A 25,818-nucleotide genomic window follows, 5' to 3' on the forward strand; every position below is an offset into this window, starting at 1 on the left:
AAGGTTCTTTTTAATTCGGTTACGAAGGGTACCCCTGTTAACGTTATAATCTTTAACCGCACGGTTAATACTTCCGCCGGCCAGCACGGCCTAGACCGCCTGCGCAATACGTGCTTCTTTAGTCATGTTAATAGTGGTGAAAAGAGGTAAAAAAAGAGGAAGAGATTTATCTACTTCAATTGGGAGACGAGTGAGATTTGACCCCTTTATATACTGTTGTTGTTGCTCAGGGGCTCTAGAATCATCTGAAATCAGGAGGGGTCAGTGAGGGGGGGGGTCAGCCAGAGGGGGTTGCATCTTACTCACTTGCTTGGTGTAGGCGACAATCGGTTGCGATATTGTGAGATTGCAAGTTTGCGAGGTTGCCGGCAGTGACAAATGTGACCTGCCGAACTGGTTGATGAAAGAAAGAGGCAATCGCCGAAGTGTGGTGTGGTGACTTGCCTTTATAGAGAAAAATGGCTGTTGTATTCAATGCTGCAAACTTTTGCAAAACTACCACGATAGGCCTATACAGATTCTTCACGCAACACTAACCCAGTACTAACCTGTATTACATAATGCTATTTTTAAAACTAACCGGTCAAGATTTACGTTAATGAAGCACCTTAAACTACGTGGATGTGTGGTATGATTATCTGTGTATTCACGCGGCATCTTCATCTTCGCGCTTTCCAGCTATCTAGAGCTCGAGGTCCAAGCTAGAAGTAGCGCCGAGGTCTGAGCCAGACGAAGCACTGCACTCAAGGGTTTCTGAGGCTCAAGGCAATGTGACGTGCAAGCGGCGGCAAGACCATGTAGCAAATGCCCGCTCAACCTAATCTAATGTACAATTCTCATGAACCGTGGACTGAACCCGCGTCCCTGCAGTGCTACCGACGAACGAGAAGGATGTCCGTGAGCAAAGTCTCGTATACGTTATGAGGCAATGGGGCTGCTCGGGTAGGCTACCAGCTTTCGGAAGTGATGTCCAGTTCGTCCGAATCGCGACTCCAGGTGATGCCCTCATCAGCGTACTCCATCTCCAACTCCTCTTCACCACCTGAGTCCTGGCCCAGCCGCATTCGAAATAGCTTGATCAGAAGCCACCGTTGCGGGAACAAATTCTCCCAGTCCTCCCAGATATCGGGGTCGCCAGACCAAGTTCCTAGCAGCGGCACCTCGTGGTTCACAATCGTGAAACGCCGAGCCATCAATAGGTCGTCGATTCGGCGATATGTGGCTTGGTCATCCTCGTCAAGATCAGCCAGTATATCATGCAACGGATCGACGTCCTTGGCATAGAACAGATCACGCGCTGCAGCATCGCGAGCTGCTCCAACATGGTCGTGTCGGCGACGTCCAGGGCCACGAGAGGATCGGCGATAGTACTGGGTTGGCAGGTAAGGGCTCGATCGTCTGTCGCGACGGGAAAGGGTATTCAAGTACTCGGCGACGTGGAACAAGGCGAAAGCTCGGTACAACTGTGCTTCTCGGCGCTGCGGATCGCTCAGTCCGATGAACTCGAGGGCATCGGAGCAAGAAGAGATACAAGCCTGGATGGTTTCCGGCAGGGCTTGGGAGTAAAGGGTGCTGTCCGGCGACAGTCTCTTGGTCTGGGTTACATATTTATGTGTGCTGCGGCCGCAACCAAGGTGGAGCTCTGTCGCTAGATGGAGGCAGGTATTATACTCCAGTGAGCCTTCCAAACGGCCGTCCGCCTCTGGGAACCTAGCCTGGACCCAACCGCCGACTTGGTAGTGGCACATGGCATCCGAGTAGCGACCCTGGAGCTCGGCGTTGCGTCCAAGACGCTGGTGATATTGCTGGATCTTGATGAGCTCTAAGATGTCGGTTCGGCGATGCTCATTATCCTCATCTGTATCCTCATCCGAATCCTCATCAGCTATGAGCAACGGACGCCGCATGTCCTGGGCAAGTGACTGTAATGCAGCACAATCCTCAACCCCAGCAAATGACACATTCTCGACTCCCCGCAGAACGCACAGAGGCTCCAGAAGTTTCTCAAAGCGAGACTTGTTGGACATCGCATCAGGATGCACCTGAATAGTGAGCGAACCGAACTCGGCGACGTTTCCTGCAAGGTTGTCAAGGAACATGCTGTAGTGTAGAGGATGATAGGCAACCATGACAGACTCGCGGCATCTGCTGCTGTCAAGATCGCCATTGTCATCAGCCGCATCGGATTCGCCGATCCAGAGATGGATTGCAGTTGCTTTGGCGAGGCGCTCGGAGTGCTCCCCTGAAGCTCTATTATAGGGGAGAAAGGACTGACACTGCTCGTCCAAATCTGGCAGTCTAAATGTCGCCGAATTTGTCGATTCGGCAACACTCACACGAATCCACAGATTCATTGTGATGAGGTCGTCCCAGGCTTCCTCTCGGATTTGGCGATTAACGTGGAGGATTGCCACGCCGATACATTCGCCGTGATACTCGGCGTCTCCTTCATGCTCAAAGTCCTGGTCGATGGTGACAAAGTGCTTGTAGATTTGTCGCCGAATCTCCAAGGGAACGCCGAGTAGACTTCGGTCGTCGATAGCTGGGCTATCCGCAGTGGGAATCGCCGACTCATGCGCCATTGTATTGTCCAGTTGATGAGGCTATTCGCCTTGCTGGTGTAGGAAGCAATGAGCTACGAGATACTCGACCGTGGCGTCTGCGGTCGGAAGTTGGTTGGTGAGTGAGAGAAGGATGCATAAAGATGCGGTGGCGTGCCTTGCCTTTATAGAGAAAATTGGACGTGTGCTACTGTATTCAAGGTGCTGCTGTGTTCAATGCCTTGCAGCATTTAATAACACAAGTTTCTTACGCAGGTATTAGTTATAATAAGCTTACACGCTTTTTTTACGTACTCTTAATATATTCCACGTTTAATTATAACGAACGGGTCTCTTATAAGAGTACCAGAGTGGACTAATACAAGAAATTTTATAACCGTCCCTTGCTATTGAATAGGTAGTTTTTACTTTAGTAAATAAAGCACTGCACAATATTTCATTGGACCTCAGTGACGGTATTTATTATCTCTTCTTGCAAAACATTATTCGCTTTCGATTTTGGAATCCTCACTTCTTTCGGAATTCAAGAAAGACCGCTGTCACGCCTTAGCAAACGTACTGGGTTTGCTCGGTTTGAGTCACTTGCTTCTGCTGGTTTGTGTTGGTATGAGTCGAAAAGCAAAAGAACAACAAAAAAGAGTCACGCCTTAGCAAACCGTTCAAACAGACCACCAACCGATTCGTGTCCTACCGGACAATGGCTCTCGAACGAAAATGAATGACCCAACTTCTCCTCAGGCATCTTCGGATGCATCGAGCAGCACCCATTCATCAAGCTGGCAGTACAACCCTCCCAGTTTCCTCGGGATCCCTCGAGAGCTCCGCGACCATATCTACGGCTACTTAGTCACGGTCGATCAGCATTTCGACTACGAGGATCGCAACAAGTACAATGGCGTCGACTTCCAAGACTTGGCCATCACTCGCGTGAATCGGCAGATCCGAGCAGAATCCTTGAATTGTCTGGTTAGAAAGAATCTTTGGGTTTCTGTCACTCATGTCGATATGCACGAGGAGTGTGTCGGCTTTGACGAGCATAACCCTTACGGATACTAGTCGGACCAGCCTTGGGTCCCATACAAGCGATTCCCGGAGCTCATCTCAAAACAACTGAACGATTCAGTTACTCTCCGTTTCTGGATGACCGGTTCCGGTCGCGTAAATCCCAGTACCATCTTGGATGGTAGAACATGCATATTTGCATACCATCCCTTGGCATATTGGCTGTTCGTCGAAAATATCATGAACAAAGTTCAAGACGACGCTCGTGTCATTATTTAAGCGCTTCCCAGCACTTCACTTTCCGGGCCCAGTTTCAGCAACCTGGTCGAACCTCTTCGTTACCTACGAGACCTCAGCGACGTCTATCCTCCCGGTTCTGGGAACAATGCCAATCTGTTAACGCTGTCATCTCGCACAATGCGGTCGTTGAACCGGATTAGCGACCTCACCACCATGAAGCAATGTTTTCAGCATCAAGGCCGAAATGCTGAACTGAACGGACGATTCTCAGATGCAATGTGCCGCTACTGGCTTGGCAAGCTCTACAGCAACTATGAGGAATACTTTAGTAGAAGTGGCACACGAGAATGGAACAGCATGGTATACTTGGAAACTGAACTAGCCATCGGCTTCAGTCGCTGTGCGCACAAATACTTAACGAAACTGAGCAAGTATACATCATACGAAAACATGGTCGACAACAAGACACCCAATATATTTGCCAAGAGTGTCCGGGCAGCCCACCGAGCTTTCGACTACCCCGTCATTACAGATAGCCAGCGCCGAGAGGCGCATCTCTACCGGGCATTTGCCTTTTTCCACTATGGCCAGTATCTCGACTGCCTTCCCTCCCTGGCGAGGTACATAACGTACAGATCTCGCGACATGGACGTACTCTATCTCGTCGACTCTGACAGGGATGACTATGGTTTCGATGTGTGTGGCGATAGTTTCTACGTTCATGCGGCAGAAAATTTGTTCTACGCTGAGCAAATCGACCCATCACGAGACCTGTTGGCAGGCCTCGATGCCGACGACCAGGCCATATGCCGCAAGATCCAAAAACGACCTGGACCGCAAGCCTTTCCGTTGGCGGAACACCCCGTCCCGCTTCTCGACAACTGGGTCGGCGACCCTCGCATTTGGGAAGAATATACCGAGCCTGAGCGTGTACTGCTGAAGCTATTCCGGCAGCGCTGCGAGGAGCTGTCAGATGGTGATGCGGTGGACGAACGGGAATTAGAGGCACAATACGCACGCAAGGGAATCACGTGGTACTACGACGAAGACTTTGGCTTGTCCTTAAGGTCACATTAAGGCTTAGACAATAGAGGTGCCATGGAATGACAACATTGGTGCACCAGGAGTGAGTATAGCAAACCTCGCAGTTTTCATTGACGTAAGCGTGACCATCACGAGAACATTCTAGTGTACTTAATTGTATTTGTGTTATTATGGAAGGGATTGCTTGACTATTACTCTAGTCCAAGGCATACAGGCACCTTGGGGATTATTGTGCCAAGACAAGCCAGTTGGCTACTGTCAGAGTACTTACGAAGCACATTGTGGTCTGAACAGATGTATCTTACAGATCTAGAATTCAATATACAGTTCGTATGATACAGGCAGGCCCTCGGCCGTACCTCTTCGCATGCCTCTTTTGCCACATCTCCGGAAACACGCTTTCGCCATAAACAACACAAAGACCCCTTGTGTTTCGTAATGCAACGGCACAACATCCTCCGCTCTGGATATCCTTTCCCGTCCCTACCACCCTTCCCCCCTCATCCACTCTACGCAGTCTGCGGCGACGGCGACGGCGTCTCGGGCGACTTGCCGGCCGCCTTCTGGCGGGCGAGGTACTCGCGGTACTTCTTCTGGCGGGCGGCGCGCTGGGCGTCGAGGGCCTCCTTGCGGCGGGCGATCTTGTCCTCGCGCATCTTGCGCATCTCGACGAGCAGCTCCTCGGCGCGGCGGCGGCGGTGCTTCATGGCGGTGCGGCGCGAGCCCATCTTGCGCTTCTCGGTGCGCACCAGCGTGCCCAGGCGCCAGTTCTCCTCGCGGTAGCTGTACCCGGACTCCTGCAGCTTGTAGACGCGCTCGTCGCGCGGGCTCGGCTTGCGGCCCTCGCCGCGGCGGACCACGGTCGTCGGGATGCCCGACGCCGAGATCTCGGGCTCGGGCGCGGGCGGGGTGATGGCGGACGCCGTCATGCCCAGCTTGCGCCGCCGCATCGCGTGCAAGGGATACGGCAGCTTGTCCTCCTTGTTGAACACGACGCCGATGTAGGAGCGGTCCGGGTGCTTCGCCGGGTCTTTGTAGTACTTGACGTAGCCCGTCACCTTGGCGAAGAGGGTGTGGTCACGGCCCATGCCGACGTTCTCGCCGGGCCACCATTTCGTGCCGCGCTGCTTGTATATGATGTTACCGGGGATAACGTAGGAGTCTAGAAGGCAGGTCGTGTCAGCAAGCACTTCCCCACACAAGCCAGTTGCACGGTAGATAGACAGAATGTCGAGTTATAAAAATGTATGTATGGTCGTCGTAGTATGCCCAATGTGGGTTCAGTAGATCGGCGAAAATGAAGAATGGCAAACGTACCGCCCGACTTCTTGGCACCCAGCTTCTTGGGGATAACGCTGGTGTCCCTTATCTTGTACTGTCCCTGACTCTTGACGGAGGCATATCGGCGACCTTCGACCTTTGCGGAGGGTCCTCCTATCCGCAGCTGCGCAAAGACGTCCTGCAATTGCCTCAACGGGCCCGTCGCCGCGCTGGATCTGGCAGCGGAAGAAGCGCCACAAGTTGCAGCCACGATTGGCCGCCGCAATTGTGTGAGGCTCATGATTTCGTTAACGTCGGTTGAGTCGTAATTGTCGTCGTCGTCGTCGGGTTATCTTCCTCTCTCCCGCTCCAAGAGAGGCCTGTCTCCATTCAATTGCTGAAGCTCGGAGCAAACCAGGGAAAATTTCCGCTTACCTAAGCCTGCTAATTCGACCCCGACCCCTGCCAATGCTCCAGTAAATAGCTCCGATAACGATAAGTGATCCCTGTACTGGACAGCAAAGCTCCAAGTGGCATGAATTCCGCTTGCGTGACAGGGTCGCCGGTAGCATAGGTACGCCATTAATCTTGCATTCAATTCGGTGTATTCGTTTGCGAAGGATTCACAAGTTTCTCAGCTGCTCGGAAACGAAATCGAGGCCAGAAAAACGAGAAAACTACAGCGAAAAACAGACCGCCCAAGATGAAGTCCCTCATTTCCATCCTCCTGCTCGCCCTGTTTTCCGCGACAGCGTCCGCGCAGTTCGGCTTCTTCGACCAGATGTTCGGCGGCGGCGGTGGTGGGGGCAGCCAGCAACAGCAAGCCCGGCAGCAGCAGCAGCAGCGACAACAGCAGAACGTCCCGAGCGACTCGAGCCTGTACCAGCAGAACTACGACAACTACCCGTGCGAGAACTACCTGTGCCCAGATACGTTAGGTAAGATGCCCTCGTACTACCGGATCACTGTTGTCGCGGCAGACGGATTGAAATACAAAGAGCGAGTAGAGCTGACACGATGCTTCTTCCAATCTAGCATGCGTCCACTTCCCGCACCACTGCCCCTGCCCCTTCCCCGCCAACGAGGACAAGTTCGAGACGGGCGATGGCCACCGCCTCTGCGTGTCCAAGGGCGGCTTCAAGGCGGGCGAGGCGGCGCGCAAGGTCGAGCTGGCGCGCAAGGGACTCCTGTAAACCGAAGAGAGAAGGAGAGAGAGAAGGAACCCATGATAATGACCACCCACCCGCACCTCCTCGTAACCTCAGCTAGCTAGCTACCCAATCTCCTTTACCTACCTACCTACCCATCAATAATATGATATGATACGCAGAATTAGGGAAGGACGAGCTACAGAGGGCAAGGTACTACAAGCACTCTACAATAACATGCTTGGAACAGAAAAGCGTGCCTATGATTTTGGAAGAGCTCCGGCATAGGTAGCGAATGAGAGCAATATAGAATATAAAATTCCACCAGGCTTCTGGCATAGCGTTGACTTACATATATGTTCACTGTCGAGGGGCGACGAGAGTTGTAGTGGTCACTTTTATAGGGGCCAGTGCGAGCCAGTGCAGCCAGGACCACCAATGGGGCAAAATATAGGAGGTACCCCTATTCAAAGAACCAACCTTGCCCTCAGCATAGGTCGAATAGGGGTAGCTTGTATATCCGAAATATCAAAGGCGAAAAAAAATGCTTCCATTTTGCTCGTCGTGGATAGCTCACGCGAAATTACATATGTGTACTCAAATGTGCTCTCGAGCCGCCAATTGTCCTCATCTGCGCCGCCTGGTGTGCTGCTATCGAAAGACGCGCGCACGACCATGCTCACCCTCAAATCTTCCCCTCTACTCTTGCCTGATTGCTATAGAAAAAAGTATCAAACAACACGCGAAGAAGTATATCGAGAGCAAATTTCAATTCATTCCAAGAAACGACGCCAGTGTCAATATTCCTTACTCCGGCCTCATCGCTTGCGAAAAGTTGTTGGCGCGACATCGCGTGGACAATGCGTGGCTGATGAGATGTGTGTACCTATAGAAACTCCAGAACCCCAATGCATCCCAAATCCGTCTTCTGTTGTTGCTTCATAAGTCATCCTCCTGTTCTCCTTCTTTCTTCCATTGACCGACTCGGTCCTTGGTGGCCTCCCAGCTCTGATTCTTCATCTAAGAGGCTCGAGGGGACCGTCAGACCAGGATGGGGTCAGGAAACAACTATGACGAGCCGTTGATGCCGGGGGGGAGCTTAGGCATGGGCGGGACAGCCCGCTCGTCGCTGCTGCCGCCGTCGTCGTCGGCGTCCTCGTCCACGATCTCGGGGTGGCCGAGCAGGCCGACGGCCTCGCGCATCTCGTAGTGCTTCTTGCGGAGCTGCTCGAAGCGCTTGTGCTTCTCGCGCTCCTCAGGGGTCATGCCGAGCATGTCGTTCTCAGCATCGTGGATCGGCGTCGCGTCTTCGTCGTTAACGTGGACCTTGCTCGTCTTGCGGCTGCCGGGCGGGCCGAACTCGTCCTCGGGCACCTCCTCCTCGGGCTCGCCCAGGCTCAGGCCGGGGATGTCCTCGCCGCGGCCGCCGCCATCGCCCATCTCCATGTCCTCGTCGTCGGGATCCTCGGCCGGGTCGTACTGCTTGGCGTAGGGCGTCTTGGGCTCCGTGATCTTCATGGTCGACGTGCGCTCCTGCTCCGTCAAGTACAGGTTGGCCTCGTCCCACTTGAGGCGCTGCTGGTTCTCGTCGGTCGCATCATCGCCGGCGGTCGCAGAGGGGTGCGCGAAGATTGGCGGCGAGAGCCTGAGGGGCGAGAGGCGGCGCTGGAGGATCGGCGGTGGCCGGCGTTTGCTTGTGTGTTGACGATGGTAAGCTCCTTCTCGGTGATGTCCTTCTCCTTGATTGGCGAGGTCGGCGGGGACTTCTGGTACGAGTTCTTGAGAATGCCTGGTCGGATGTTGTTAGCCTTACATGCCTAGTGCATATGGACAACGACGGGACGCTAGAGATGAACATACCCCGCGGTCTCTGGGCCGCAGCAGTTGGCGGAGGAGAGTGGACAACTCTAGGGCTGGTTTCTACAGTCGCCATGATTGCGGTGTTGATAACTCTTGACTGGACTTGTTCGTCTGAGCTATGCGAGCAGTTAGGTTTGTTGTTGTTTATTGTGCAGCTGCTTGCGCTTTGATGGATCGCGGTGGCGGGGTAATGTAAAGCGTGAGTGTGTTTGTAAGAGTTTGAGAGTGTGTGGCGGGTGGAGGATTGGGAAGAGTAATGATGAAGTGAGGAAGAAGAAGCTCTTGGTGGCTGATGATGTGTGGTCTGGTGGTTTTCTGGAAAAACGGAATCGGGGGGTTAAGTTACCGGTAAGAGGGAGAGATCCCAGAGTTTGGGTACGCCTGGATTTCGAAGAAGGGGCCGCAGGGCAGCTTGGGAGGAAACCAAACGAAACGAAACCCAAAGTGGTGGTTGGGGCCACAAAAATACAGGCAAGTCGTCCACGGAGGGTTCGCAGCAAGCAAGTATTGGGTGGTGGTGGGCTGGCAACTGGACCATACAACAGCAGTAGGCTGGGAATATGATACCTAAAGTACCTACAGTAGTGGGGGCCGAGCCTGTTTGCGGGGAACCTGGGAGGTTGAGGGCGGTGGTTGGAGACGATGAGAACGGAGAGAAAAGACCCTCCTGCTTTAACTCAATCGATACCGCCTGCCTGCGAGATGACGGAAGGATCCTAGGATGCAGTGTAGATCAGAAACAATCCCATGTTTAAGGTAGAGTTTTAAGGTCTGTCCTCGTCAAAGATGAAGATCGATCCGATACCACGTGAGCTGGGTCGTCGCTCTTCTGGGAGGTAGTGATGTCGGTCGATGCATTCATTCACTAGTGGATATGCGTCTTATTAAGACCGCCTTATAGGCTGTGACTGACCATGACTTTGGTAGAGGTGGTGGGATGTTGTGATACCTGCATTTCAGCACTAGGTCGCTAGCAGCCAAGTACATGCAAGTGCTACAAGGAGCGCTCGCAGAGTCATCACCATATCAGTTCATCGGGCAGCCAGCTGGGCCAGAAATGGACGGCATGTGTCGATGGGCCTTATCAGTCATGATCGTCGTCTTCAGGCGCGTACCTGCTACCTCCTTCTGCCCTCCCCAGCATGACACAATGGACGAATGGAACGTGATAATGGGCAGTCTCGAGGGGGTTCAGTCAAATGGCCACGAGCACCTGGCTGGCTGACATTCGACGTTGGGGAAGCTGGAAAGTGGCTGCCCTCCTCCTGTTGCTTGCTGCTGCTGCTCCCCCACCAACAGCGACCAGGCAATTCTGGGGACCATCACAGGATTCATTCCCGTTACCGTGCAGAATACCCCAGTTGACTGAATTATCCCAGACGAACATCATCCCGCATTTTCCCAGCTGGCAATAGCGTTCTGCCCAAAATATCGGACTCGGTAGGGATTAGCATCACCGGCGCCCGCCATCGTCATTCATCAGCCAGCCGCGTGCGTTTTCTATTTGATATTCCCTTAGATCAGCGTTTCCTTCAGCGCCTAACTTGAAGCCTCTGGACCGGCGCCTGGCCTGCGCGACTCGGTATCTGCGGCTTCTTTCTTTTATTAATTCCTCATTCTCTTCATGGGGCTTACCACCCACCCCCTCTCAACGTCGAAACACCAGTGACCTCATTTCACATGTGGAAAGTGTGGGAGTTCCCAATCTCATATCCGTCTAGATTAGTGCCACACCAAGCGTGGGATCTGGACCTTTCTATCAACTCGGCATTACCGTCGCGAGCGCAACGTACGACTTGACGCCATATTACATTGCCTGCCCATCTCCATTCCGCAACTTTTGTTATCAATCAACGTTCTCCACCATGTCGTGCTGCATTTCTGGCAGTGCAAATTTTTTGAACAGATTCCCCTCCTGTCTTCTGGCGCGCAGACCGGAGACCTGTCTACCTCAAGCCGGTCCCGTCATGGAGCTCCACGACAGTGTCTGACAGACATCATCGGGCTGTGCTGTGCTGTGCTGTGCTGTGCTGCAAAAGCGATAGGACAATGCGGTTCTGCGTCTACGCGCGGTACTTGACTGGTTCGCTTTCAGGGGTCTCTCCCGTCGTCTCCCATCATTCTTCCATCATGCAGCGAATTGCGATCCAGGACGAACCTGATCTGGCCGCTCCCTCCCCCCGCCTGCATACACTTCTTGCACATGTGACATGTCTCCATCCGAGCCCAACAACGTGTTGGGCTGCCCACTTTGTCCACCTGCATATTACCCCACAAAGCCAGCTGTGTCGCATACTAGTACGTCCGTATGAGTAACGTTGACCAACCCTCCGTCATTCGTTCCATCTGTCAATTGCAAATGCACATCCAACTATACCTACACGTATTGCAGCCTCATGCAGAATCCCGACGGCTAGGCCAGGGGGCTAGTCATTTGTCTGTGCATGGTTGGACTTCGATATCCTTGGCTGATGGTTCGGGTGCGCGCCGAGTTCTGGGGAACCGGGACCAGGTCCGTAGGGAAATCCGGGGAAGCCTGTTCCTCCCTCGACAAGCAACGCGGAAGCTTTGCCAATCAACGGGTAGATACGAAACCGCTGCAAGGTACCGTATCTAGATCTAGACATTTCGGCTTGGTGGTAAAGCATATCGATTGAAGACCACACCGAAGAATCTATCCCTGAATCGCAACATTGGGGGTCTGGATATGTTTAATATCAAAAGTCTGCCTCAATCTTTGACTCGCGAGATGATGCGAATAGAACTGCTCTTTTTCCGATCGCGGGTGCATAATATCATACATATCGTCAGCTAATTAGCTACACGTTAGAGCCTAAAAGCTAGATTTCTCTCCAACCACGCCACCTAAGAGCTCTGGGTATTTGACAGATGCATGGTGTGCGCCGTGGATGGCCCAGGCTGCAAGGGATTCGCCTAGTCGTCATCTTGCTCCGCATCCTTCTTCAGCGGCGTTTTCTTCTTCACCTCCCGCTTCTTCGGCCGCAACCACTCCTCCATCCCCATGGGCCAGAAGACCCGGTTCTCCGGTCCGCCCATACCGACTTCCTCCTCGGGTATGACTCTCCGCGTCGGCTCCTCTCCACCATCCACCATGTCCACGTCCTCGTCTTCTTCCTCCTCGGCAGCCTTCTTGCCCTTGCGCTTCTTCTTGGGAGTCTTGGGCTTGGGCACCGGACGGTTGTCGTCATCTCTCTCGTAGGGAACCACGTCATGGAAACTGTCCCACCCAGGAAGCCGGTAGGTACGCATGAGCTCGAACACTGCCTGCTCCTTATCCTTGGCTTCGATCATGAGGTCCATGTCGTTCGCGCAAGGGGGCAGGGTCAGGACGCGAGGTCGATGTTTCCGACGCTGACGCCTCGTGATCGCTTCTGAGCACGGCTCGCTGTAGTGCATCTTCTGAGTGATGCCCTTTCGGTCCCATGTGGCCTTGATCCGGGGGAACAGTTCCATGATGTCTTTGGTCCCTTCTCGAAGCTGTTCCTTGTCGAAGATGATATTGTGGTGGTGGAAGTCGAGGACCATAGGGATGTTGAGCTCCTCGCAAATGGGAAGCAGCTCGTGGACAGAATAGCACACATCGTCGTTCTCCAGGACAAGCCTGGCCTTGGTTTCAGGCGACAGCTTCGCGTAGTTGGCTCGGAACCGATCCAACGTCGCCTCCTTGTCGCCAAACATACCGCCCATATGTAGAATCATGACCGCATCCTTGTTTTGTTGTTCTGGTAGACGGAGCAAGGAGAGCAGTTCATTGTGATACTCCAAGTCCCTGACAGCGTTTCTGACGACCTCAGCACGAGGAGATCCAAGTTGAGTAAACTGTACCTGTCAGTTAGCCACGACTAAAGCTATACTGGCAAGATTGGCCTTCTTACTTGTCCAGGGTGAGTTGTTAAACGGTGCCCGAGCTCTCCGGCAACTTGGCCGACCGCAGCGAGGACTTCCGACGCGAAAGGGGCCAGCTTGTAGCCATATTCCTCATGGCTGGCGAAGGGGAACATCTCGGAGCTTAGGCGCATGAACTTGATGCCGTACTTGTCGTTCCAGCGTAGCATCTTGATAACGTCTCGGGCATTGGCCAGGCCCAGATCTTCGACAAACTTTTGACCTCTGGCGACATCGGCGGGTTGATCCTTGTCTGGTCGATTCTTGGTAGCATGCTCTGGAAGCGAGGGATCTGCGAGAGGATGACGGTGTTCGATAATGGAGGTGATCCTGCAGGTCCGAGAGCTGAACACGGGTGGGACGGTTTGGCGGAGATATGTGTTAAGGCAAGCCTAATGTTCGAGTCAGTATCGTCGTAATGCTAAGTCTTGGTGAACAGCCGCGCTGCGCGCGGGAAGAAGAATCTGTACATAACCTAGTCTTCCTTTCCAGGGTAGTGGGAGATAATCACTGTTGACTGGTGGTGGCCTCGCACCTTCTAGCTTGATTTCGTTGATGTCTTCGGCGTCCGGCTCGGCAGGCTCCTCCGGGTCTTCCTGCGTCATGCCTGACGTCTCTTCTGCATCGATAACTTCTTCTTTGATGGTAGGGGTCTTGGCTATCTTGCGTTTGGCGGGAGGCTTCGTGGTCATCGGCTTCTTTGCATATTCGTCCCAATGTTCGGCGGATCTGAGGGTTTCCGAACCACCTTTGATAGCCTTTGGCGTGAACACGGCCTTTCCCATATCGACCGGGTTGCTCATGACCGAGCTCGACTTGACTGCCAGCTTCTGCCGCTTGACGACACCTTGCAGCTGTGCCTCCATGTCTTGCAAGTCATGCATGGCCTCCTCAACGTCGTCGCGGTGCCGGCGTATCTGGCCGTTGTTCTTGGAACCATCCTGCTCGTGCTCCGTCTTGGATATCTCGTGCTGGGCGGCCGCCGCATTCTTGGCTCTGGCCGACCTGCGCGGCGCAAAGTCGGGTCGGGGCGCGGCATCCATATGTTGGCTGGGCAGTACATCTTGGTGTAGCAACGCCATTTCGGACTTCTTGCGTTTAGAGACCATCGTGGCGGTGGGTGCAGCACCACCTAAGCCGGCAGGGAATATATATTGGGCACAGGCCGGAGCAAACCGAGCGGAAGCCCTCGACGTATCTCGCAACAGTGGCTGACGAGGACCGACGAGTCGTCGAATGAGAGGCCGCATGCAACTGGAATCAGTGGGGCGCAGATAAAGAAGCCCAGGGTATCTAATAAAGTGGCCACGAGGATGTGGTTGACTGACGGCTGCTGTATGAAGGTGCGGAAGTCATGGGCCAGAGCTATGTAGGCATGGCATGGCAGGGTGTCACGCGATGGGATTGGGGAGGAGGCAGTGATGCTGGAGCAGAACCTCCTGTGGGTTTACGGGACGTCAGAGTCAATACGCGCCGCGCCCGAGAACAGTCTCGGAAAAGAACAGAGTAGTGACGAAAGGGGACGTCATTCATGCAGTTAACCACCGAGAATAAAGTACGGGTATAATGCTCCGCTGTTCCCTGTGCTCGGGAATGGAATTGTCCGGGCCCCTTTCGCTGACCATTGCCAATGCGTGTATAAGTAGCTTTAATCCGCGAATAGGCCTGGGATCGAACAATTAATGGCCAAGCGGTCATCCATTGCGATGGAATAAGAGGTAGATCAGGTCTGCCTGCCTCTTAGCGGCGGAGGGATCCTGTGCGCAAACACTCACTCGATCGCAAGTCGCGAAGATCTGGAGGTTAGTACGTTTGGTCCGTTTGCTTGCCCGGACAGATGAGGTCATAGGGCGGACGGCTCAACCGCAAATATTTAGATCGGTTGATGCGTTCAGTCATGGACGATGGATCGCGATTTAGGGCGGGATATTGCCGGGCGGTGTCCCAAGGGGGAAAGCCGGATCGCCACGACCTTACCCAACAGGGCATGGCTGCCGCATGCTGGGGGACACAGTTGCCTGCACAGTACCATTCTTTCTGCCACGGCCCACGGCGCGTCACATCGTTGAGAGGGATCTGTCCTAGCTGGCTGTCTCTCCAGTAGGCCCTCGTCTTGCCTCCTACCAAGCCAGCTACCGGCTACGCTACTCGCGACGTTTCTGACCATGTCCGCTTGACAGCGTCATACATTACGGCCTGTCAAAACGTCGGACGGCTCTCCGACTTCCATCTGCTCAGCCGATTCGACAATGGCTCGCTTATCTTCCCCTGCATGCGGATGGAGCTCCTACTCGTACCCAATGGCAGCAAGGCACACAACGCCCGCAACGGGGGTAACCTGACAAATATCTGACAAGGCTGAGAAGAGGTGGATGGAACAGTGGACTACCTACATACACATCCCGTAGATCTTCCGGTCTGACGGGTCATGTATTGTTTGTAGAAGCTAACCTCCAGCGATCGCAACCTCGTCTGCCACCCTGCCACTTCAGTCATGAATCTACGTCCAAGCCTGTCGACACGTGTCAAGTACGACAGAAGCAAAGTCTCGTTATTTCACACCGTACCCACGCCCCAAGATTCGGCATCCGATCGATCATGGCAATCTCATTCAAGGCTGCTGACTCCGTGCTAATGAAACCAGACATAACCCCCAGTTGTCTGTCCTCTTACCAGAACGGCAAAATGGGTATGCCCAAGGAAGCTGGCCGGACGCTCTCCCTTCCCGACAGCGACTCCTCGCTCTCGTTGCTGGTCTGGTAATACGCAGCTCTGCAAACCGGGCAGTCGTAGCGCTTCATGAGAAACCAGGTCGCCAAGCACCGGGCGTGGAACATATGCGGACATCGCCGCATTTTCAGGATTTCGTCATCGATGGGTCGTGGGCGCCAGCTCGTGCCTTTTTGTTTTTGCAGCTTGTCCATCATCGTTTTCTTCGCCGCCTCCGCCATCTCTGCCACGTCGATACTTGCTGACGCTTCCTTCACGGCCGGCCTCTCCTCCTCCTTCTTCAGGGTCCCGGCTTCCAAGTCTCCACTTACTGCTGCTCGTCCTCCTTCTGCATCGGATTTGGATGATGCTGCTTCGCTGAGCGGGAGGCCGTAGAGTGAAGCCAGACATATGGGACTGCCGGTGGTAAGTAAGTGAGTGCGTGGCGTCAACCCTGTGGACTTCTCCCTGTTTCTGTAGAGATGGGGTGGAATCTGTACGAACCATAAATTCTCACATGATTCCCTGCCCTCGCTCCGGTGCCCCTTGTTCTCGGTAACCTCCGCGAGCCGCGCGATGGCTTGCTGCAGCGACTTGGGCACAACAACTGGGCCGCTTCTCCTCTTATCTGTTGGGAGCAGGCGTTCAAGTTGTGCGGCTAGCTTCGCTCTGAACCAACTGCAGCATTGCTCTCTTCGTTAACAAAGCCGTTTTCTTTGCCCAGATGACGTGTGGTGCGTGAGCGCAAGCCACAAGCGGCTTCGAGAAAACCAATAAAACGAGAAAAAGGGACCCTTACACGCTGACTATCACGATGACGCCCAGAGCGCAAAAGCAAACGGCTGTCACTATATCCCAGGGATGATCCATTGCCGTAAAGAAAGGCTGCCCACGCCACGGAGCTGTGGGTCTAGACTCCCGTGGCTGGCTGACGTGCTGTATCCCGCCCGGTAAAGCCTTTTCCTCAACTCGATGGGCTTGGGAATCTCGAGAGCTCGGCTGAGAGATGGATCTTGTCGTTTGAGCTCCCTCAGGCTCCCATGATGTAGACCGGCTAAGTGCTTGGATTGTCGGATGCCAACGTAGCGTAGTATGCCGGCGCCCAGCGTGCGGGGATGCCTTCTTCACCACTTTTCTTTGCAACGGTTCGAAATCAGAAATTCGATGATAGGTGGGAAACGGTCTTCATCAGTTGAAGTGACATGAGTCGTCGCCGATCGACGCTCCTCCTGAAGAGGGTACCTGTAAGTCGGTGACAGATGCACTTGTTCAAGACAAAATTGTCGTGTCGGTTGTTGAGACACTCGTTGCTTTTTCAATTCTACTGCGCTCGCCGCGTACCTTGGTCGCGCAAGAGAAAAGTGAGTTCAATGGTGTCTCAATGCTTAAAGGCTAATAAATTATCGGCGGGCGGGCTGGGCAAAAGAAGGCAATTGATTCAATTCACTGCATTAAGCCATACCACCTATCGTACGACGCGAAGTCAACCATATGCGCGGGGTTTACCTCTTCCAACCTGTGTTTGTGGAGGAGGAGGGGAAAGCAGACCCAAGACCCAGTTTCTCAACCATCACGAGATATCTGGCAATCGGACCGCGGCGAAGGGAGGCTGGGGTTGCGCATGCTCTATGTAGTATTTTATGTAGTAGTAACCTGATGTACTTATTCTAAATAGATAAAGGGGAAAGAAAATTTAGCTAATAGTTCCCATTTTCACGGCAATTGAACAATATGTACGGACACCACCAGTGAGTGACATGAGACGTGCCGTGAAGTCGCCGACCCCCTTGTCCTGTTCCCAGCCCTCTAAAGCAACTCCGAACCCAACACCCATGATTTTGCGTTGAAGCCTACATGGACCACGCCGGTCTTTTTCCAATTCAGTTTTGGCAAACATCCCCAACACCGTAAAAGAATGCCACCACGCATTGATTGCTTTTTGATGAGGTTGTGGCAAGTGATGGGAATCGCAAACGCCTGCAACACCCGAATAACTGGGCCCAAGCATGGTCGGTCGCCAGAAGGTATTTGGCGGGAAGGGAGATAGAGAAATAGGCTGGTAGCATATCTCTTGTACCTCCGACACCACATCGCTTCTTTGCACCACGCTCTGGACCTTATCTGCACGCCACGAGGCGTTCCACTGACTCGTGGCATCCGTTCGTCTACCGGGAGGACTTGTGCCTCTTGGCCGAAGGTTCGGAAGACGCATCATCGCCGTTTCGCGTCATCGTGTTAATCTTCTCCGCCGCCACCCGGATGGCCTCGCCCAACAGCTTCTTCTCGCCCAGGCGGACCACGATGGCCATCTTCTGGCGGTCGGTGAAGTTGGATTCTTGAAGCAGGGCCTGGTCCTCGGCCTCCGAGGTCGGGTACTCGCTGAGCCGGAGCTGCAGGGCCTGGTGGATCACAGAGGCCGAGATCTCGTCGCGCTTGCGTTTGTCCGGGATCGACTCGGGCGAGACCTTGCGGACTGCCTTGAGGAACGTGGCGATTTGCTCCTCAAGGTCCGCCGGCAGCTGCTTCAGCTTCACTTCGCCGTGCACGTCGCCCCTGGAATCGGGCTCGTCGAGGTCGCGATCTATCACAAAGGTGTCCTCGGTCTCTTCCTCGTCGAGCTGGTTGATCTGCAGATATTCATTAGCGTTTCATACATTTACCAGCCTCCTAGTCATAGCAACCTACCGCTTGGCCCCATTTTGTTTGGTCAAGTCGGAGATGGTTCTGGAGTACCGACAGCACCATGTTCCACGACAACTCGACCACGTCGTATCGTGCGTGGTTGGAAGTAACGTAGCCGTATCGCCTCAGCAGTTCGCTGTTGGACAACGGACCATAGTAGTTGAGTACTTGTTCGCCGGCACTTATGGGCTTGAGCGACGTGACAGTCAGGAAATCATCCTCGTGGTTCACGTGAGCCTATTTGCAAGAGTTAGAGATCAAGCAACGTGCAAGACCTGTTGGTCCGCATCCGGGGTTTCCTTACGTTGAAAACAGCATCCGCATTGAGGATATCGGCCATGGGCACCACTGGTGAAGGACGTTAGCTGCTGCTCAGAGACTGCGCTGCGAAAATGCATCGAGGCATTGTCTGCACTTACTTCCCATCAGGAGCTTTCCTTCCTTGTCTTCAACCCACTCATCGCCCTCCTCTTCGGGTTCTTCATCATCAGTTTCGAGATCGAATGCATAAGCCCTGTTGCATGGCTGTCAGTACGCCCAAATCAGGTTTGGTCTCATTGGAGAGGAGCTTTCATACATAACAGTGCTTCCCATGCGGTGAGCCAGGTTTAGCAGTTCCTCTTCATTCATCCGTTTCGATCCTTCGGGGTAAAAGATGTGTGCATGCTCCTCGACGACGGGCAGGACCTTTGCGCGGAACATGTTGTCGGCCTCATCCTTGCCAATCTTGGCCGAAATGGCGCTAGCCTGCAAGCCACCAAGCTCAGTCCGCGGCCAGAACATGAGCGTGTCGAAGCTCTCGGGCATGATGTCGAAATAGGGCTTCCACTTTGACTGGTCGCCCTGCAGGAACTCGTAGATCATGACCAGAATGAGCGACACCCACGAGTCCGGCGCGCCACTGGTATCGCCCTCCTCGTCGGCCTCATTGTTGACATCCTCCAGTCCCTCGGTAGAGTCCTCAAACACCTGCGGGATCCTTTTGGTCAGGTCCGACGTCAGGGTGTTGATGATGGCGGCTCTCGGGATTTTGAAGAGCTCAGTATCCTCCGGTATGTCCGATGTCGCGACTGTGCTAACTATATCAGCCCTGTCTTATCTCGACGACAATTTTTTTCTTCCGCTCTCTTTGCGCACGCTGTGGCGCAACAAAAAGCAACCGGAAGGTCAACAACACCTACCGATTCCTCTACCCTGACCACTCTGTCGTAGATCCTGTATTTGGATGTTGGGGTGGAACGTGGCGCCGGGCAATCCAGTAAACCAATTGAGAAAGGACTGCGTCCTCTCGTCAAACGAAGCTTGCGCCATTCTGGATATGTGAGGTAAGGGCCAAGCAAGGATGTGGCGTTGCTCTTCGCTGCTACAGAAAGTCTGACAACAGACGTGGATCGTTGGTTTATCAATCCTGGGACCTGGGGTCGGTCGAGATCGGCTTCGGCTGGTTGCGGCGCAGCAGCAGCAGTCTTCTTAATATGGAACGGTAGCTAAGGAAATCTGCTCACCGCGCTCGGAGCTTTTCTGGCGATGGATGGCAAAAAAATAAGACCGGGAAGCCGGGGGGTCTGGGAGGTAACGCTGCGACCTCGTTTCTGCGAGACACTGCGGGTTCTCCGATAATGTCAATTTTTTCCCCAATTGATTCGGTCAGTCAGGAGTAAGTCAGCAGCCTCCGCCACTGCGCTTGACCATTAATCAATCAATTGAAGGGTCCCCATTTGGGCGCCCAAAACCAATTGCACTACTAGTAGGCACAGGCCATGTTACGTGCCTATTGAATTTCAATTTAATAGGCACGTAACATGGCCTGTGCCTACCTACTGGTAACAACGTTTTTCACATTCGCGGTTCTTGTTCAACCCTACGATTTGCTGGCAATTCAAAACGTGCACCCTTCGGCCCTCCTAATCAAAGACGATCTCCGCTTAGTGCATATGCAGCTCCCCTAATTGCGGCTTATTTTGAAACCTACGAACCTCATCTCACCCTGTGGTTTTGGGGGCGATTACGATTAAGCTAATCTCGTAAGCTTATATAAATCCTGCATCCCACTATGGCAAAGCCACTCCCTTCCGCGTTGCCTGCGCAACTTCCGAGTTGGTAGTATCCTCCGCATACCTCTTGTAAGCCTGGACGTAATAGTCGTCGTCGCTCCAAGTGTCCTTGACGCTCTGCCTGTCCACAATGGCGCTGTACCACCTTCTCCACCGGCCCCATAGCGCCTCGTCCTCCCCGCCCTGGCCCTCGGCTGGGATGGCGACCCCGCCCGGCTTGTAGTGGTCGAGCAGGAACATCCGCTTCGCCCACGGCGCGAGCATGACGTCCACCATGCTGAACCTGTCCCCGAGGAACCACGGGCCGCTCGCCTCGCTGTTCTCCGTCATCTCCCGCACCAGCGCCTTGATGTGGCCCAGGAAGTTCGACCGCGCCTCCTCGAGGCTGTACTCCTTCTCCGGCGTGTGCTGGATGAACTTGTAGAACCCCGGCACGATCTTGCCCGAGATGTGGTCGATCCACAGCCTGCACCGCGCCCGCTCGTACGCCGACGCCGGCGGGAACAGATCCGGCCCGTGCTGCGACTCGTCGCCATACTCGTCGTTCAGGTACTCGCAGATGACGGAGCTCTCGTACAGCGGCTTCTGGTGCTTGCTCTGGGCGTCGGCCTTGGGCACGGCCAGGGTCGGGACCAGCCCGCGCGGGTTGAGGGCGAGGAACTCGGGCGCCTTCTTGTAGGGGTTGATCTCCTGGTACTCGTAGGGTATCTTCTTTTCCTCGAGCACGATCCAGCTGCGCTGCACGAAGGGGCAGAACCACCCGCCGTACAGCTTCAGCGGGTGCTCCGCAGCATGCGCATCGGCGAGCTTGGCGGCGGCGCCCGTCGGTCGCTCTGGTAACGAAGTGTCGACGTGAGCCATGCTGGAGGAGTATAGTCGTCTTCGAGCAATGGACAGTGTTGTTGTAGCGCGAACAAAGCCTATGGCAATTGAGGAGCTGATTGACGGATATATATCTCGCTCTTCTGTAGCGTCGCTCACCTCGGGTATTGGCCCAACTGGTTATGACATCAAGATGCAGCATGCATGCACGCTTATTCGTCGGGCCCACTGGAATCAATCCGCAAGCCGGCAGTTATCGCAAGCTCATCCCCGAATCAATCGAATGTATCGTCCTTGTCCCTGTTTCGACAGGATCGCAAGTAAATTTCATCTGAGAGCGAATCATATAGTCAATCTGAGTTGTTTAAGAACAATACTATCGTGGGCGCTATAGTCCGGCATAGCTTGAGCAGTTTGCTCCCATTCACCGACTCTTCCCTGATCTTCTTCTCCAGTATTGGAGAGACACGATGGCCTCGGCACCGAATACCACACAGATCACGCGTGTATATTCGGTCGCGCTCATGTTGCTCCAGTCATGGTGAGCTCCTCGCTGCACGAAACACATCCCCGCGGCTCAGGAGCCATGTCTATTTGACAACCATCCTCTTCTTTCCTCATCCCGTCGTCTTCGGGTTTCAGACTGGGGGTGAAAGCCGATATAGCGGAACATGAACCCCCAGCCTAATAAGCTGTTCCAGCCCCACGACGAAGCCGATCTTGTGCTGCACCAGGTCCGCGTGATAGCTAGGCCAACGGCAACATGCCCTGAGGATAAACATATGTTTGTGTCGCTACTCAGGGGCCCTCCATTTGATGTGTGGTGACTTCCTTGGGGGTTCGTTTTGTCAATTGCTCCTTGGTGATATTTAGTAAAATTAAATGCAACACGTACTTACGCTTGAGGACACTTCACTTACCTCCACCCCTACGCGGGTTCTCGTGGGACTCGGTTCCCTCATATTCTATATTCACCTATGAACAAGGTTATGGCCGTTTGGAATCAGCCAGCCCTACGAGTTCGCTTCTGGGGATCTCGCTTCTGTGCCTTGCTATCTTCGCACTCTGTAGCAGAGGTGCGATATGGCCTGCCGCATGTTTCGCACTTGTACAGCCCGGGTACGCCGAGGCCACACAGACAATCAAACGGAACGCCTTCTCCCAGAACCTTCTGCGGGTGTTTGCCCTCCGTCCAGGGCCTTCGGATTCCGTCCAACACTTTCGCCACGGTTTCTGGCCGTCTGGGGTCATCTTTCGCGGACAATAGGGCGGGGGCTCCTAGCCAGGTGTTCCCACCTGCGCCGCTGGCTTTGAATATCGGCTTTGGCACGGTCTTGGGCTCTTGCCGGAACGCGAGGGCGTAGCCGATACTTGGTATCTCGAAGCCGAAGGGGGTGTTGGCGCTGTTTCGAGAGCTGCCACCCGCGACCCAGGCTGTGCTGTGAGACCTCTGCACTTCTTCGGCCACGAGTTCATTGACGTACTCCTCTGCAGCGTTGGGTGTCAAGAAGCTTCGTACGGTTTGGAAGTGCTCCCTCAAGGATGGTCGTCTTGGTCTGTTGCCTGCCATGTTGTCACGTTTCCAAGTGGATTTCCTGGGATTAGTGAGAAGCAAACGATGGCAGAGGAGTTCTAAGCCGGCAGACGCTTGCTAGCGATGCTTCTAAGTCCGTTCGCTTGGGTAGACTGAGATGTTGTGTCGAACTGGGGACTTACCTCTGATCGGTTCTTTTAACGTATGCCCTGGACCAATTCTAGTTCCATTTAAGGGGGACGCCATGCTTTCGTAGGACACCCTCACCTGGTATCGGAGATGTGTTGAGTGTGTGGGTTTCGTATAAATTATCGATCTCCGGTTACTTGGCAATAATGTTCACCGGGGCTACCACGGGATGCTCAAACGTTATAGTCCCCAGACCATTTTCATCGCAAAAACGGTCTAACAGCCTAACGGTGGTGAGAGTATGAGTGTAGTCAATCCTCACCCGGTATAGACATTTCCATAGTAGCATACTATCTCGAAGATCATCTGCAGAAAACAAGGATTGTCTGTAATTATCCAATGGCCAACTAGTTTGCGTATCTAATATGCCCTGCCGTGCCAGGATAGTATCGATGGAACTTCACGCGCCTAGCCACGAATACAATAATAAAGTGCCGCGGAGAGACCGTCTCGCTGTCTCTCTCACCAGGCGACCTCCAGCCCCATAATCGGCACCCGACTCTATACATACTTCAGTCTGTGAGGGATGACTGTAGGCAATGAACAAATGACAAGTACGGATGTGTGTTCCAACAGGGCGGGCCATAGGAAGTTGCCGCAATCGGTGCCCAGCCCACCAAATCCAAGTTAACTCTTACAGTACCTCCCCTACCACACACACAGCACCGCGTATTGTGACAGAACATTGGAGGGCTGGCAGGTAGCTCATCATGATGCTGAGATCCCCAACCACTCTTCAAGGCCGTTCCATCTGCTAAGTAGTAGGAACGGGAATGAGGTCGACTAGCCTTTCGAAGAAACCGCGACTGACGATTACTGGGCTACGAGAGCGAAAGCGCCCCCCCACATCCTTCGACAACTCGAAAGTCTCGTTACCCTGACGGACCCATCCGTCAGCCCCATCCACCCACCTCTTATTAGCTGGTATCTGCGAAGCTTTCAAGTGGTGGAACATCATGTTCCCAGGAGCTTGGCGAAACGTATAATCCGGTAGCGCGTATGTTTAGCAAATGATCGTGCAACCGGCTCTTTGAACAATTCACCAAGTCTGGCTCCTGTAACCTCGGCAATGCAAGATATGTGACCAGGGTTGTCCAGATGGCATTTGAAATGCATCGTCAGAAAGGGGGGTCCAGCAGTTAAGCAGATTATGTTTTGGCGGCTGCATGGATCTGTCGAGATTGCTGGCATTTGCTAGCAACCCCAGTTTGCAATTCAGAGCTTGGTTGAACTGATTTTCAGACTTGCTGGGTGTGACAGCGGTCAGGCGGCCTGAGTCGACAAACATCATTGGGAACCATTGGTAGCGTATCTCTCGTAGCTGTGTCTCTCGTAGCTGTGTCTCTCGTAGCTGTGTCTCTCGAATGGGAAGAGCTTCGCACACCCGTTCTGTAATACAAGTTACCGCTTCTTGGTTCAGCGACTTGGCAAATCGGGTCTATAGTTTTTTGCTAGAACCCCGGAGGTCTGTTTTACTCAGCGAGGTATTAGGCATTCTCAATAAATATCAAAGTGTACTATGAAAAGGGAGTTGTTGAATAACTGATGCAAGGATACTGTGCTAGTAATTGTGAATAAGACACTACGACGTAAAAGGAGTATTCATGGGGAAAGGGGAGCGACTCGACTCTTTATATTCGGGACTAATGAGATTTAAGGACACGTGAGAACGCCAACTGCCCCTCTCCTAAGATGTTTGACATGCCCCTATCCGGACGAAATATGGTGCAAGTTGGTTTGCTAATCCGTGTTTCTTTGTATTTCTCCATCCAACATCAAAATTGAGGGAAATCACGAGGCGCCAACCACAAAGAACGTCCAACGTCTGGTTGCTTCATGAGTCAATCACTTGCCATGCCTTACTTCCCTGGAAGGACAGACCCATCATAGGGGGACTGATCTCACTACCGAAGATCAGTCCTGGGCGCTAATGCAACACTAGGACATGCACCTGGGCTACACAGATGGACTCGAGCTGATAAACCCATGCGTAGTGCTCAGTATCCTCATCACCATTAAGGATCCAGTATTCTACGTCAGCCATTGTGAGAGAGACCGTTCGCCGTGGCAGAGTATCCCGATCGTACTGAAGGTTTCTTGTTTTATTTTCTCATCCTTTCTCCGTCCTCCTTTTCATAATAGCAAGAGGTATAGTTGACGCACTAGAAGGGCTCTCTGCCTATGTAAAACGCCTGGCGAATCTAAGTATCCTAGAACATCAGATATGAGTTTGACACGGTCTAGGTTGGAAATGCAGCGACATATATCCAGTTGTAGCTTCTCAAATCTTGGGTCAACGTGCATACTATTACTGAAGACTTTATTTAACACAATCTGTCGCTTCCACATAGCCATATCTTGGCGTTCACGGCGGCTGGCATATCTGCCCTGATGAAGCTAAGCCAACTCAAGAAAACCCGTCTTATGGACCTAGTCGCCCTCTTAAGTTAGATATCATCGAATCCATATGCCCAGTTGCTTCTGGTGTTCTGATGTTCGCCGCTGGAATATGAGTATATTGAGGGAGTATCGGCCTGGGTTGGCGAGGGCTACGTATATGAAGAGCTGGCTGGGGCATAGGCATCCGATGGTCTCCTCTCATATATCGCGTCTCGTCATCCAAAGGCGCATCGGGTACCTCTTCTATGTATGGTTTCTTTTTGTGTGGCTTAATATGTTTCTCTCGGCGCGACGTTTGACTTTGACCGCTATTTGTGTCATGGCGTGATTTCCGATCATGTTTGCCTGTACCTCTAGTGGACTCAGGTGGATGAGCTGTACCTGTGTAGGGAAAACTCGCACCGGCG

At 53.4% G+C, this 25,818-nt stretch overlaps 11 protein-coding genes across 11 annotated transcripts; 3 read left to right on the forward strand and 8 right to left on the reverse strand.

Annotated features, from left to right (window-relative positions):
- Positions 1 to 947: 947 nt before the first annotated feature.
- Positions 948 to 2,582, reverse strand: PG986_000645 (uncharacterized protein; the record flags this gene model as incomplete). The annotated part of the gene is made up of 1 exon (XM_066836867.1): positions 948 to 2,582. The coding sequence occupies one exon, from the start codon at positions 2,580 to 2,582 to the stop codon at positions 948 to 950; it is 1,635 nt and encodes a 544-aa protein (XP_066705760.1).
- A 693-nt stretch (positions 2,583 to 3,275) lies between these two features.
- Positions 3,276 to 3,617, forward strand: PG986_000646 (uncharacterized protein; the record flags this gene model as incomplete). The annotated part of the gene is made up of 1 exon (XM_066836868.1): positions 3,276 to 3,617. One exon carries the CDS (start codon positions 3,276 to 3,278, stop codon positions 3,615 to 3,617), a length of 342 nt encoding a protein of 113 aa, XP_066705761.1.
- Positions 3,618 to 4,253: 636 nt separating this feature from the next.
- On the forward strand, positions 4,254 to 4,880 carry PG986_000647 (uncharacterized protein; the record flags this gene model as incomplete). Its single annotated transcript, XM_066836869.1, has 1 exon — positions 4,254 to 4,880. One exon carries the CDS (start codon positions 4,254 to 4,256, stop codon positions 4,878 to 4,880), a length of 627 nt encoding a protein of 208 aa, XP_066705762.1.
- Positions 4,881 to 5,356: 476 nt separating this feature from the next.
- PG986_000648 (mitochondrial 54S ribosomal protein bL27m) lies at positions 5,357 to 6,408 on the reverse strand (the record flags this gene model as incomplete). Its single annotated transcript, XM_066836870.1, has 2 exons — positions 5,357 to 6,009; positions 6,165 to 6,408. The coding sequence occupies 2 exons, from the start codon at positions 6,406 to 6,408 to the stop codon at positions 5,357 to 5,359; spliced, it is 897 nt and encodes a 298-aa protein (XP_066705763.1).
- A 402-nt stretch (positions 6,409 to 6,810) lies between these two features.
- Positions 6,811 to 7,300, forward strand: PG986_000649 (Long chronological lifespan protein 2; the record flags this gene model as incomplete). Its single annotated transcript, XM_066836871.1, has 2 exons — positions 6,811 to 7,045; positions 7,143 to 7,300. The coding sequence occupies 2 exons, from the start codon at positions 6,811 to 6,813 to the stop codon at positions 7,298 to 7,300; spliced, it is 393 nt and encodes a 130-aa protein (XP_066705764.1).
- A 1,023-nt stretch (positions 7,301 to 8,323) lies between these two features.
- Positions 8,324 to 9,188, reverse strand: PG986_000650 (uncharacterized protein; the record flags this gene model as incomplete). The annotated part of the gene is made up of 2 exons (XM_066836872.1): positions 8,324 to 9,033; positions 9,116 to 9,188. 2 exons carry the CDS (start codon positions 9,186 to 9,188, stop codon positions 8,324 to 8,326), a joined length of 783 nt encoding a protein of 260 aa, XP_066705765.1.
- A 2,861-nt stretch (positions 9,189 to 12,049) lies between these two features.
- Positions 12,050 to 14,130, reverse strand: PG986_000651 (UV-endonuclease UvdE; the record flags this gene model as incomplete). Its single annotated transcript, XM_066836873.1, has 3 exons — positions 12,050 to 12,955; positions 13,012 to 13,413; positions 13,492 to 14,130. The coding sequence occupies 3 exons, from the start codon at positions 14,128 to 14,130 to the stop codon at positions 12,050 to 12,052; spliced, it is 1,947 nt and encodes a 648-aa protein (XP_066705766.1).
- A 1,560-nt stretch (positions 14,131 to 15,690) lies between these two features.
- Positions 15,691 to 16,600, reverse strand: PG986_000652 (uncharacterized protein; the record flags this gene model as incomplete). The annotated part of the gene is made up of 3 exons (XM_066836874.1): positions 15,691 to 16,147; positions 16,235 to 16,399; positions 16,530 to 16,600. 3 exons carry the CDS (start codon positions 16,598 to 16,600, stop codon positions 15,691 to 15,693), a joined length of 693 nt encoding a protein of 230 aa, XP_066705767.1.
- A 1,295-nt stretch (positions 16,601 to 17,895) lies between these two features.
- Positions 17,896 to 19,723, reverse strand: PG986_000653 (Ribosomal lysine N-methyltransferase 4; the record flags this gene model as incomplete). Its single annotated transcript, XM_066836875.1, has 6 exons — positions 17,896 to 18,357; positions 18,416 to 18,649; positions 18,717 to 18,760; positions 18,832 to 18,926; positions 18,990 to 19,482; positions 19,594 to 19,723. The coding sequence occupies 6 exons, from the start codon at positions 19,721 to 19,723 to the stop codon at positions 17,896 to 17,898; spliced, it is 1,458 nt and encodes a 485-aa protein (XP_066705768.1).
- A 740-nt stretch (positions 19,724 to 20,463) lies between these two features.
- PG986_000654 (glutathione S-transferase domain-containing protein) lies at positions 20,464 to 21,327 on the reverse strand (the record flags this gene model as incomplete). The annotated part of the gene is made up of 1 exon (XM_066836876.1): positions 20,464 to 21,327. The coding sequence occupies one exon, from the start codon at positions 21,325 to 21,327 to the stop codon at positions 20,464 to 20,466; it is 864 nt and encodes a 287-aa protein (XP_066705769.1).
- Positions 21,328 to 22,291: 964 nt separating this feature from the next.
- PG986_000655 (uncharacterized protein) lies at positions 22,292 to 22,858 on the reverse strand (the record flags this gene model as incomplete). The annotated part of the gene is made up of 1 exon (XM_066836877.1): positions 22,292 to 22,858. One exon carries the CDS (start codon positions 22,856 to 22,858, stop codon positions 22,292 to 22,294), a length of 567 nt encoding a protein of 188 aa, XP_066705770.1.
- Between the last annotated feature and the right edge of the window lie 2,960 nt (positions 22,859 to 25,818).

The sequence above is a fragment of the Apiospora aurea genome (assembly GCF_038362705.1).
Source record: "Apiospora aurea strain CBS 24483 chromosome Unknown utg000001l_segment0_segment0, whole genome shotgun sequence".
Lineage (NCBI taxonomy): Eukaryota > Fungi > Ascomycota > Sordariomycetes > Amphisphaeriales > Apiosporaceae > Apiospora > Apiospora aurea.